Source organism: Leptodactylus fuscus, chromosome 10 (assembly GCF_031893055.1).
Source record: "Leptodactylus fuscus isolate aLepFus1 chromosome 10, aLepFus1.hap2, whole genome shotgun sequence".
NCBI classification, from domain to species: Eukaryota; Metazoa; Chordata; class Amphibia; order Anura; family Leptodactylidae; genus Leptodactylus; species Leptodactylus fuscus.
In genome coordinates this window covers 85,552,795-85,566,667 of record NC_134274.1, presented here as the reverse complement: position 1 = coordinate 85,566,667, position 13,873 = coordinate 85,552,795, and the positions used below count along the sequence as shown (strand labels likewise).

At 47.3% G+C, this 13,873-nt stretch overlaps 1 protein-coding gene across 1 annotated transcript; it reads left to right on the top strand.

Annotated features, from left to right (window-relative positions):
* The first annotated feature begins 3,429 nt into the window (after window positions 1-3,429).
* LOC142219234 (uncharacterized) lies at window positions 3,430-12,503 on the top strand. The gene is made up of 7 exons (XM_075288181.1): window positions 3,430-3,525; window positions 4,207-4,317; window positions 4,401-4,457; window positions 5,156-5,296; window positions 5,703-5,822; window positions 11,881-12,208; window positions 12,439-12,503. Exons 1-7 carry the CDS (start codon window positions 3,430-3,432, stop codon window positions 12,501-12,503), a joined length of 918 nt encoding a protein of 305 aa, XP_075144282.1.
* Window positions 12,504-13,873: the final 1,370 nt, after the last annotated feature.

Below are 13,873 nucleotides of genomic sequence, written 5' to 3'. Positions count from 1 at the left end.
AGTATACACACTCTCAATGCCGAATACTAAGAACTGGATATGAGATTATTGTCAATCAGTTTGGAGACGTTTCCTCCTCATTGTGGTTTACTGATCTATAGACCAAGAGGGGAAAACCTTCTTCACTATGGTGTCTACTTCTTGTGCATCCTGAGTTAGGATGGGGACCAAGGATGGGCACATGAGGTGACAAAGTGACATGCGGTCACAAGACTGGAGGAAAACAAGATGGCGGCTGAGAGTCATGCCTACACATCCCGTTGTGTGATCTACCATCATGTTCATAGAATTTTTTTTCAGGCTACTACACAGCCCTCACTCACAGGTTCCTCTTCTCGACAGATGTGAAATATGACCGACACAGCCATGTATATGGAGCCTGTAGAGAATGGTAGAGCTGTGTATATGGAGCCTGTAGAGAATGGTAGAGCCATGTGTATATAGAGCCTGTAGAGAATGGTAGAGCCGTGTATATGGAGCCTGTAGAGAATGGTAGAGCCGTGTATATGGAGCCTGTAGAGAATGGTAGAGCGTGTATATGGAGCCTGTAGGGAATGGTAGAGCTGTGTATATGGAGCCTGTAGAGAATGGTAGAGCCGTGTATATGGAGCCTGTAGAGAATGGTAGAGCCGTGTATATGGAGCCTGTAGAGAATGGTAGAGCCGTGTATATGGAGCCTGTAGAGAATGGTAGAGCCGTGTATATGGAGCCTGTAGAGAATGGTAGAGCCGTGTATATGGAGCCTGTAGAGAATGGTAGAGCGTGTATATGGAGCCTGTAGGGAATGGTAGAGCCGTGTATATGGAGCCTGTAGAGAATGGTAGAGCCGTGTATATGGAGCCTGTAGAGAATGGTAGAGCCGTGTATATGGAGCCTGTAGAGAATGGTAGAGCTGTGTATATGGAGCCTGTAGAGAATGGTAGAGCCGTGTATATGGAGCCTGTAGAGAATGGTAGAGCCGTGTATATGGAGCCTGTAGGGAATGGTAGAGCCATGTATATGGAGCCTGTAGGGAATGGTAGAGCCGTGTATATGGAGCCTGTAGAGAATGGTAGAGCCGTGTATATGGAGCCTGTAGAGAATGGTAGAGCCGTGTATATGGAGCCTGTAGAGAATGGTAGAGCAGTGTATATGGAGCCGTAGAGCTGTGTATATGGAGCCTGTAGAGAATGGTAGAGCCGTGTATATGGAGCCTGTAGAGAATGGTAGAGCCGTGTATATGGAGCCTGTAGAGAATGGTAGAGCCATGTGTATATAGAGCCTGTAGAGAATGGTAGAGCCGTGTATATGGAGCCTGTAGAGAATGGTAGAGCCGTGTATATGGAGCCTGTAGAGAATGGTAGAGCCGTGTATATGGAGCCTGTAGAGAATGGTAGAGCCGTGTATATGGAGCCTGTAGAGAATGGTAGAGTGTGTATATGGAGCCTGTAGAGAATGGTAGAGCCGTGTATATGGCGCCTGTAGAGAATGGTAGAGCAGTGTATATGGAGCCGTAGAGCTGTGTATATGGAGCCTGTAGAGAATGGTAGAGCCGTGTATATGGAGCCTGTAGAGAATGGTAGAGCCGTGTATATGGAGCCTGTAGAGAATGGTAGAGCCGTGTATATGGAGCCTGTAGAGAATGGTAGAGCTGTGTATATGGAGCCTGTAGAGAATGGTAGAGCCGTGTATATGGAGCCTGTAGAGAATGGTAGAGCCGTGTATATGGAGCCTGTAGAGAATGGTAGAGCCGTGTATATGGAGCCTGTAGAGAATGGTAGAGTGTGTATATGGAGCCTGTAGAGAATGGTAGAGCCGTGTATATGGAGCCTGTAGAGAATGGTAGAGCCGTGTATATGGAGCCTGTAGAGAATGGTAGAGCAGTGTATATGGAGCCGTAGAGCTGTGTATATGGAGCCTGTAGAGAATGGTAGAGCCGTGTATATGGAGCCTGTAGAGAATGGTAGAGCCGTGTATATGGAGCCTGTAGAGAATGGTAGAGCCGTGTATATGGAGCCTGTAGAGAATTGTAGAGCCGTGTATATGGAGCCTGTAGAGAATGGTAGAGTGTGTATATGGAGCCTGTAGAGAATGGTAGAGCCGTGTATATGGAGCCTGTAGAGAATGGTAGAGCCATGTATATGGAGCCTGTAGAGAATGGTAGAGCCGTGTATATGGAGCTTGTAGACAATGGTAGAGCCGTGTATATGGAGCTTGTAGACAATGGTAGAGCCGTGTATATGGAGCTTGTAGACAATGGTAGAGCCATGTATATGGAGCCTGTAGAGAATGGTAGAGCCGTGTATATGGAGCTTGTAGACAATGGTAGAGCCGTGTATATGGAGCTTGTAGACAATGGTAGAGCCATGTATATGGAGCCTGTAGAGAATGGTAGAGCCGTGTATATGGAGCCTGTAGAGAATGGTAGAGCAGTGTATATGGAGCCGTAAAGCTGTGTATATGGAGCCTGTAGAGAATGGTAGAGCCGTGTATATGGAGCCTGTAGAGAATGGTAGAGCCGTGTATATGGAGCCTGTAGAGAATGGTAGAGCTGTGTATATGGAGCCTGTAGAGAATGGTAGAGCCATGTGTATATGGAGCCTGTAGAGAATGGTAGAGCCGTGTATATGGAGCCTGTAGGAAATGGTAGAGCTGTGTATATGGAGCCTGTAGAGAATGGTAGAGCCGTGTATATGGAGCCTGTAGAGAATGGTAGATCTGTATACAGTAGACAGTTTATATTAAGGCGGATATATCAGACCTCCCCGGATAGGACTGGTAGGCCCACCACACCTCACACTCTTGTCAGATTCTGTACTCACCCCCTATGGATGAATACAGGTACGGACAGGGGTCATACACCCCACAGTGACAATATGGTTTGGTTTACTAATTCTTTTGTGTTTGAGAACAAGAAAGACCAGTTATTGTGTTGGGTCTGCATGGAGGACACGGAGAACTGAGCTAGGGCTAGTTCTTTTGTGTACAAGAACAACAAAGACTTGGGAAGGTTTCTGGGGCCGAGTGTCCATATCCGGGAATATAAAAAGACATTACATCAGAGACGTCCAATTATCTGATGGCTCCTCCAGTGAGGATGGGCCACGTTCCAGTCAATGGCTAGTATGGATATTTTTTGGGCAAAGTAGTTCTCAGCGGCTTCCTGACCTGACAATGACTATGGTGACTGTATAACATATAGGTAACCTACGGGTACACTAATAACAAGAACTGACTTAACCTCAGGCTTATTCCTTTACGTTTTCAGTTTCAGGTTCTTATTCCTAAATCTCCATGATGTGTTCACCCACGAATGAAACCAAACCCCACAGCTATGAAGTGATACCCTGCAGCGACAACCCTCCTCCACATTTACCTCCTTATACCACAGCGCCTATAGGGAACGTACAGTATATTACTAATGTACCAAATGGTCATTTTGCTTCTCCGATGACGAACCCCTCTACTGTTCCACAATGGAGTGCCACCATAGCCGTGCCACAAAAACCACCAACCTCAGTCATGTATAAGACAAAAAGACTTGTGGTGAGTATCTGGAACACATCCACATACTGTACTATGTGGCAGAAAGGTGGACATTACTAATATCCACTTTTGGGGGTAATTCATAGTTCCTTGGGGACATTATTGGACATTTTTTCCAACCCAAACATCTGAAATAGCCCAAAGTGTCCAGGGTAAGGAACTTACATAAGCACAACTACAAAAACTTTTGTAGGTGAAGGTAATCTTCCAGGTAATTTGTGACTTGTCCACTCCCTTCTGGTCCTTAGCCATGTCATGTGACCAGCAATAAGACTCAACAACTGACACAGTGTCTTGTGTAGAAAAGAAGAATCCGAAGTCTCCATGATAAGAATGGAGTCAGCCTTAGCTGTCATCTGGGTTATGACTGTGTGACAGCCCATGTCTGATCATCAGCAAATGTGATAGGAGTTTCTGCCCCTCTTTGGAAAATGAGTGCGGTAGACGCCATGCATCGTACATGAACTATAGGCTGAAATAGAAGAGCGTTATTCCGGAGCCTGATGGAAAACATTTCTAGGGAATTGCCCCAGTGTGGTATATAGGGATAGAAGAGACACATAAAATACCATATGGCACCCACACGTTTTCCACTGACGCCGGCCCACGGGTCACACTGGCTCCTGTCTCTTGTGGGACGACCAATGATAACATTTTTGCATTGTTTTTTTTTCTGCACAGATCTTGTTCCTTGTGGCGAGTATAGTCCAGTTTATACTCGGGATTGGGATGATCTTCACTGTGGTGTATTACACGTTGTACAGTGGTGTCCCCTTCTGGGGACTCGTATCGGTAAGTATCAGCTTTACCCGATAGTTCTTGTCTTGTGCCGTATGTCACACATTGCTGAATTTTTTGTTGTGTATTTGTTGTAGTATCTCGTTGCGGCCGGTCTTACTCTGTCTGCTCAGAATACGACATCCCCTTGTGTGGTGAGTTTTCCACCAATACACACACAAAGAGTATTGGGTTAGCTTGAATCCAGCAGAGAAGATGAGACAACCCTAACCCAAGATGGGGCCTAATTCAATTTTGGGCCTAACTGGGTTTGTGAAGGCCTTCCTTGGGCTCCGTCATGGTGTCTGATGCCCCTTCACAGGTGTCTTCAGTACTTTTCTGGCCTCATGGGTGATGTCATGTGGCTGTTAAGGCCTTAGACAACCCCGGGACTGCTGACATCAACCAGGAGACCAGAAGAGACAGGAGCAACGGATGTGGCACAGGAGTCCATGAATGGTGAGAGGGACGGGTTAGTATTTTGGTTCGTCCATCCAAGGGCCTCCACTTACTATACCCTGGGACCCCACAGTATAATAACAGAAATTCTGGTCCATACTGAACAACTTTGGCCTGAAATGACACTGGCTGGCGAACCTTATCAATATTTGGGATTCTGAAGAAGGTCTCCCCATCTCTACTGACCATCCATGAGCAGAATTCTCTTGTGGTTGGGCCCCAAATACGTCAAAACCTACCCTACACTATAGAGCACCCCAAAACTACCAGAAAGGTAGATACCAAATATATACGGTATAAAAAACAACCAAACCCCATAGTATGGATAGGAAGTCATTGATCTATCGAGACGTTACGTCCAGACGTCACAACTTGTTCCCATCTTTCCTACCAGGTGAAAGGTTCTCTGGCCTTGAACATCTTAAGTGCGATTATCAGCGCTCTCGGAATCGTAATGGTCTGCCTGGATATTGTCGTGGTGTATGTCGGATGTCCTTTAGTGGTCGGTGATCACTATTTTTGTCAAGGCAGAAGTGTAAGTCTTGATTGTTGTATTTTTAGTGGTTATAGGGGTCGGCCAATTCTGGCCAAATTTTGTAAATCTCATATGTTGCTGTGTAATGGGATAGGAAGGTTTTTATTGCCTTTGGGCTTACCAAAAAGTTACTGGACTACGTAAAGGGCGTAATCATTGGTGACCTTTCCCTATTAAAGATCAGCAGGGTCCAACACAGGCCGGCTGTGGGTACAATCACTGGGCGGCACTGGCACCCACTGCACTAAGGGCATCATGTATAGTGTTTAGATTGACTTTGGGTAGGGGGTTTTCTACCAGGAAATTCACAAAAATCTCCGCACCAAATCCTCCATGATTTCCGAGCTGCAGTTTATACAGAGTTGCCGTCCAGTTCTAACCTTGTCTCATTCGGTTGTCTTGGCAGACCGGTGCGTTTGTTGTCTACGCGTTGCTTCTTATCACTGATCTGACCCTGTTTTGTGTGTCCATATCCATTGCGGTTTATGGATGTCGATCTTTGGACACCACAACGAGCGCCCCCCAGGTAACTTCTATCTACAAGTAACTTTTCTGCATTAGGAAAGATTTCGGCAAGTCTCGCTTGTAATGGAAGGTTTTATGTTAACAAAAGAAAGAATCTAAGAAATCAGATACAAACATTGTATAAAGTAAGAGATGGAGGGGACATGAATCTGGGGGCAGAGATGGAGGGGACATGAACCTGGGGGCATAGATGGGGGGACATGAATCTGGGGGCAGAGATGGAGGGGACATGAATCTGGGGGCAGAGATGGAGGGGATGTGAATCTGGGGACAGAGATGGAGGGGACATGAAACTGAAGGCAGAGATGGAGGGGACATGAATCTGGGGGCAGAGATGGAGGGGATGTGAATCTGGGGACAGAGATGGAGGGGACATGAAACTGAAGGCAGAGATGGAGGGGACATGAATCTGGGGGCAGAGATGGAGGGGACATGAATCTGGGGGCAGAGATGGAGGGACATGAATCTGGGGGCAGAGATGGAGGGAACATGAATCTGGGGGCAGAGATGGAGGGGATGTGAATCTGGGGACAGAGATGGAGGGGACATGAAACTGAAGGCAGAGATGGAGGGGACATGAATCTGGGGGCAGAGATGGAGGGGATGTGAATCTGGGGACAGAGATGGAGGGGACATGAAACTGAAGGCAGAGATGGAGGGGACATGAATCTGGGGGCAGAGATGGAGGGGACATGAATCTGGGGGCAGAGATGGAGGGACATGAATCTGGGGACAGAGATGGAGGGGACACAAAACTGGAGGCAGAGATGGAGGGGACATGAATCTGGGGGCAGAGATGGAGGGACATGAATCTGGGGGGCAGAGATGGGGGACATGAATCTGGGGGCAGAGATGGAGGGAACATGAATCTGGGGGCAGAGATGGGGGACATGAATCTGGGGGCAGAGATGGAGGGGACATGACACTGGGTGCAGAGATGGAGGGACATGAATCTGGGGGCAGAGATGGGAGGACATGAATCTGGGGGCAGAGATGGAGGGGACATGACACTGGGTGCAGAGATGGAAGGACATGAATCTGGGGGCAGAGATGGGGGGACATGAATCTGGGGACAGAGATGGAGGGACATGAATCTGGGGGCAGAGATGGGAGGACATGAATCTGGGGGCAGAGATGGAGGGGACATGACACTGGGTGCAGAGATGGAAGGACATGAATCTGGGGGCAGAGATGGGGGGACATGAATCTGGGGACAGAGATGGAGGGACATGAATCTGGGGGCAGAGATGGAGGGGACATGAATCTGGGGGCAGAGATGGAGGGGACATGTATCTGGGGGCAGAGATTGGGGGACATGAATCTGGGGGCAGAGATGGGGGGACATGAATCTGGGGGCAGAGATGGGGGACATGAATCTGGGGGCAGAGATGGAGGGGACATAAATCTGGGGGCAGAGATGGAGGGGACATGAATCTGGGGGCAGAGATGGAGGGGACATGTATCTGGGGGCAGAGATGGAGGGACATGAATCTGGGGACAGAGATGGAGGGGACATAAATCTGGGGGCAGAGATGGAGAGACATGAAACTGGGGGCAGAGATGTGGGGACATGAATCTGGGGGCAAAGATGGAGGGGACATGAATCTGGGGGCAGAGATGGAGGGACATGAATCTGGGAGCAGAGATGGGGGGACATGAATCTGGGGGCAGAGATGGGGGACATGAATCTAGGGGCAGAGATGGGGGGACATGAATCTGGGGGCAGAGATGGAGGGGACATGAATCTGGGGGAAGAGATGGGGGGACATGAATCTGGGGGCAGAGATGGGGGACATGAATCTGGGGGCAGAGATGGAGGGGACATGAATCTTGGGCAGAGATGGAGGGGGAACATATAATTTACGGGTAACTGTAGGAGGATTATTCTGTGTGCGGGCACATGAAAAATTTATGAGAATGGGTGGAGTCAACACAAAAGTGGGTGGGGCTAAATTTTGTCCCTCTTTCAGTTCTTCAAAAGTTGGGAGGTATGCACACGTAATCCACATGTAGGTGAGGAACAGACGTGTGACCGACATCTTATTAACACGTCAGTTCTCAGAACAGTCTGATGGACCCAACGCGAATCTTCTCTGTTTCTAATGATACTATAATAGTATACAATAATGTTCTAATGCTTTTTTTTAACCCTTTCCAGGCATATCTGGTACCAAATACGATGACCCCGGCACCTTTGGCAGTCATTCCAGCGCCCCCTATGGCTTGTACACAAACATCAGCGTCTTGTGACATCCCAGTCGAGGACAGGAGTTGATCCTTATAGGGATATATTGTCCATGTTGGTCTTTCTCAGGATATATGATGTCGCTATTATTTATTGGTAATGTTTTATATGTTTAGTATCAAACGATAAAGACTGGATAATGAACGATGTGACTCGTGAGTTTCGTTATTGTGGTGTTCGTGTAGTCAATGGATTGGGGTGTAACCTGCTGCTCAGTCTCTTCAAGGATAAAGCGTAAAGGTCCACATATATATACAAGATGACATCAATGGATTACCTTATACATCACTGCTTGGTCACTGGAACACGTTACATGTCTCAGAATACAAATTAAGCTCCACGTTTTGTGCATGTGAATGCCTTTGTTACTCACCTCTCCCTGCTCCAGTCTCTCTTCTCCACTGGTGGCCACAGTCCTAGTCATCTGTTGCAATTTGACTCTTCTCTCTACTGTACCACGTGGTCAGTAGTGATATGTGGGTGGCAAACCCTAAAACGTTTGCAAAATTTGTAACAGACCTGCATGTTCCGAACCAGTTTGCTCATATGTAGTCAGAGCCCTTTGTTACCTTATTGTGACATCCGCTCCTTGCCCTGTCACATTGCAGAAGACGTGAGCGGATCTGTAATATACCAGATGTCCAGCAGATGTCACTGTGACAGAAGAAAATCTACAGAGCTCGGCTAAGAAGGGGAAGAGAATCTAAGAAATCCTTGGACGCACAAGGGCTCCAGTAGTTGGCAGCTCTATATAACTAGTGCCCGCCTTGCCCACTATTCTAGCACCCACTTTCTCCTCTGCTGCTGTGCGGTGCAGGAGCCGGATGACTTGTGCACTAAGTCAGGGTTTGTTAGGTAGGAATAATGTCTAATGAATTATGATATCAAAATTAGAGATGAGCGAACAGTAAAATGTTGGAGATTCGATATTTGTTACGAATAGCATCTCAATATTGGACTATTGGAATGAATATGGAACCCCATTATAGTCTATGGGGAAAAATGCTTCGCTACAGGGGATCCCACCCTTTGTCTCAGGAGAGTCACCAAGTCCACTATGACACCCCAGGAAATGATGCCAACACCTCTGCAATGCAACTGGGACAGCAGGGGAAGCATGTCTGGGGGCATCAAGTACCTTTATTATGTCGGGATCCCCTGTCAGCTTGCCATATGCCAGAGCGGACTTTTTCCCATAGGAATGCATTGACCAGCGTTGATTGGCCAGTCTTCAGCATTCGGCCAATCAACGCTGGTTCTGCCTGAGGTGGCGGAGTCTAAGATCCATCCACAGCAGTCTCCATTCTGGTCCAATTTTAGACTCCGCCTCCTCCGGTAGAACCAGCGTTGATTGGCTGAATGCTGTAAGACTGGCCAATCAAAGCTTGTCAATGCATACCTATGGCGAAATGAAGCAGAGCTAGCCATGCGCTCAGCTTGGCTATTCCTCCTGTCACACACATCTCTGGTGTAACATAGCTCAGCACACACTCAGCTCTGCTACAACTTGACACTCTGTTGTAGAGATGTAGTAGAGCTGAGTGTGCGCTGAGCTCACACGAGATGTGTGTGACAGGAGGAGTAGATGGAGGGTTGGTTGGGCGTAGTGCAGAGCTGCTACACCAGAGATGTAGCAGAGCTGGCCGATGTTAGCAGAGCTGAGTGTGTTAGTCTGCTGCATATCTGCCAGCTCTCCTACATCTACATCTCCTACACACTCAGCTCACCTACATCGGACACTACATGCTCAGTTTATCGGTATAGCCGAGCTGAGTTTTTAGTATCGGACAGTACTGTTTGTTGATTAAGCAGAGCTGGGATTGTAACGACTATCCTATTCACTACACAGCATGTACCCCACGCTGTGTAGTGATTAACCCCCTCCCCCGGTGTCCACTTACCTGCAGCTCCCTGTTCTTGGTCCACTTCGATCCATTGCCATAGCGCCCTGCCCCCCTCTCCCCGACTATTATTATAGAAAAGCTGGGGCTTAGGAGAGTGTGGGCGGGGAGTCTCCCTGCCCAGTACCCGACCACACTCTCCTAAGCTCCGCCTTCTCTATAATAATAGTCAGGGAGAGGGGGGCAGGGCGCTATGGCAATGGATCAAAGTGGACCAAGAACAGGGAGCTGCAGGTAAGTGGACACCGGGGGAGGGGGTTAATCACTACACAGCGTGGGGTACATGCTGTGTAGTGAATAGGATAATCTCCCACACTGCACACTCAGCTAGCTATTCCTTAGTAGTACTAACACGCTCAGCTCAGCTATTCCTTTAGTAGTTCCGAGCCATAGGAATGCATTGACCAGCGTCGATTGGCCAGTGTACGGGCATTCGGCCAATCAACGCTGGTCAATGCATTCCTATGGGAAATAGTCATCTCCCGCATATCACAAGTTGACAGGGATCCCGACCAGATAGAGCCCCAAAGAGCTGGGTGAGTGACATTCCCCCCTAAATAAAGGTAATCCCTAGCTAACCCTTCTGTACATCTGTCCCTGTCTCACAGTCACATAGTTCACAGTCCCAAATTAAATGAATGGTAAATCCACCATTCGTCTAAATTGGAGGTCACCTGATTTCGGCAGCCAATTATTTTTTCAGATTTTTTTTCACTGCCTCCTTTGTCGTAGTTCCTGTCCCACCTCCCCTGCACAGTTATTGGTGCAAAAAACGCACCAGGGAAGGTGGGAGGGGATACAATTTTTTTGTGAGTTTGCTTCTTGGTATTCGATTGGAATCAAACTCCTCGAACGGCCTGATATTCCATCGAATATCAATTCAATCAAACACCGTTCACTCATCTCTAATCAAAATATTTTATTTCAGTAAAATTGAGCAAAATTAGTTTTCTGTGAAATATTTGAAGTTGTGAAATAAGTTCTAGGTGTCAGGAGTCACTTGTAACGTGTATCCGGTCCGTGCACAAACCTATGGGGGTCTGTGGGGGAACAATGGGGGCTGGTGTGATAAGGGATCATTATACTGTGTAGGGTAATGAGGGGCGGCATCATACTGTGTGCAGCAATAACCAGCATTATACTATGCGAGTGAATAATATACTGTGTGGGGGCAATAAGGGGGCATTATTCTGGCCAAAGAAAACCAGGACCAGGATCAGCTCAGACAGTCATGGGCGGGAGGCTGTATTTATATGTATCAGCCCCAGATAGACGGGAAATCCCACAAAAAATTAAAAAGTAATCAGATGTCCCCATAGATCTATTATGACCTTAAGGGGAGAAAGAAAGAAAATTAATTGAACAAAGGCAAATGATAAAAATGTTACAGCCTTCAAATCCGCACATACAAAAAACCCGAACACCTGTCTGGTCCTGAACCACCAATTGGGCTGGTACTGAAATGGTTAAAAATATTTTGTTGAGATTAACAACAAGGCTCCTTCGCACCGTGTGTTGTTTGTACGTCACAAGTGCAGAAATAAAACCCCATGAAATTGCAAAATGTGTTTTCTTTCAGATTAGCACAGGCTGGACTGTATATTGAGTGACCGATACACCAGGGCTCAATGACTGTGCACACAAAGCTGTTGTAAATTGGGACAGAATTGCCTAATTTGTGACGAGTCTCAGCCCCATCATGAGCTAAGTGTGTCCTTCACTGGTGCAGGGGATATGACTAGGCTGGTCTTATATTTGGTGACTCTCCCCCCGATGTGTTTTACGTCTTTGCTTTGCATTTCTTATATTATCGCCGTCTTTAGCAGGAATCCAGGGTCCGATGGTTCTTTGTAACACTGACAACAATACCAAGCACATTGTGCGGTCTCTAAGTTGTCACTGTCTCGTGATAGGGAAACCAAGCTTTGCATTTCAGTGCCCAGATTGCACAAAGTAAGGGAATCTTTCTTAATCCTTTATCTTACCAAGGACATAGGACGTGTCTCAGCAGGGTCATTGCATTTATAAAGGTTTCACAAGGCCTAGAGCAATCCAGGAAGAGGATATTGCAATCTCTGTGGGGCCGACATCTATTGCAGAGAATATTAGGGGATCTGCTATCTGCAGATATTCTAATATATTCATGTCCTGCAATGAGGCCGAGCGTGCAGGTAACAGATCCATTACACAAGTACTTCAATAAGATATCCATAGACAGCAGGAATACCTACAGACTGATCAGTAAGACATTAACCCCGTCATATCACATCAACAAGTCTGATTTTGTGGAAAAATATGTCCTAGTACATCATGTAATAAGAATGACGTGTCCCTTTATTACTCAGGCCAGTGTTACATTGTTACATTCTGACACCCATATACTTTGTATATTTCCATCCACCGATGGGTAAAAGGCCCTTCTGCACAGGGACCCTCAGGTCTTTTAGTACCATTACATCCTAATATCCTAGGGATGGGAGTGCCCCCTACAGGAGACCTTGACCATCAACACTCAGGTCCTTATGTCAACCAGTAGAGTTCTTCTTCTAAAAACGGGTATTTTATTTTCATGATAGAAGGTAAGAAAAGCTTCTTGTCTGGATCCTTCAATTTCCTGATGATTAATAGAGATAAGCGAACAGTAAAATGTTCGATATTTGTTTCGAGTAGCCACTCAATATTCGACTATTCGATCAAAAATCGAACCCCATTATAGTCTATGGGAGAAAATGCTTCATTACAGGGGATCCCACCATTCACCTCAGGAGAGTCACCAAGTCCACTATGACACCCCAGGAAATGATGCCGACACCTCTGCAATGTAACTGGGACAGCAGGGGGCGCATGTCTGGGGGCATCAAGTACCTTTATTATGTTGGGATTCCCTGTCAGCTTGCCATATGCCGGAGCTGACTTTTTCCCATAGGAATGCATTGACCAGCGTTGATTGGCCAGTCTACGGATTCGGCCAATCAACTCTGGTTCTGCCTGAGGAGGCGGAGTCTAAAATCAGTCCACAGCAGTTTCCATTCTGGTCTAATTTTAGACTCCGCCTCCTCTAGCAAAACCAGCGTTGATTGGCCGAATGCCGTAGACTGGCCAATCAACACTTGTCAATGCATTTCTATAGCGAGATATAGCAGAGCTGGCAGTGCGGTTAGCCCGGCTACTCCGGACAGATGAAAGAGCTCTGCGCTACACCCAACCATCCCTGCAGCTACTCCTCCTGTACTGACACGCTCGGCTATTCCTTAGTGTAATAGCCAAGCTGAGCATGTTAGTACTACAACCCCCAAACTCCCCCGGTGTCCGCTTACCTGCAGCTCCCTGTTCTTGGCCCACTTTAGTCAATGGTCCGGGTTTCAGAGCTCCCTGCCCCCCTCTCCCCGACTAGTATTATAGAGAAGGTGGGGCTTAGAAGAGTGTGGGCAGGTACTGGGTGGGGAGACTCCCTGTCCACACTCTCCTAAGCCCCACCCCCGACTAGTATTATAGAGAAGGCCTATCAATGCTGGCCAATGCATTCCTATGGGAAATAGTCAGCTCGTGCATATCACAAGCTGACAGGGATCCCGACCAGATAGAGCCCCAAAGAGCTGGTGAGTGACATTCCCCCCTAAATAAAAGTAACCCCTAGCTAACCCTGCCTGTACATCTGTCCCTGTCTCACAGTCACATAGTTCACAGTCCCAAATTAATCGAATGGTAAATCCACCATTCATCTAAATTGGAGGTTATCTGTTTCCAGCCGCCAGTTACTTTTTCCGATTTTTTTTCGATGCCTCCTTTGTCGTAGTTCCTGTCCCACCTTCCCTGCACAGTTATTGGTGCAGAAAACGCACCAGGGAAGGTGGGAGGGGACACAAATTTTTAGTGAGTTTGCCACCTGGTGTTCGATTGGAATCA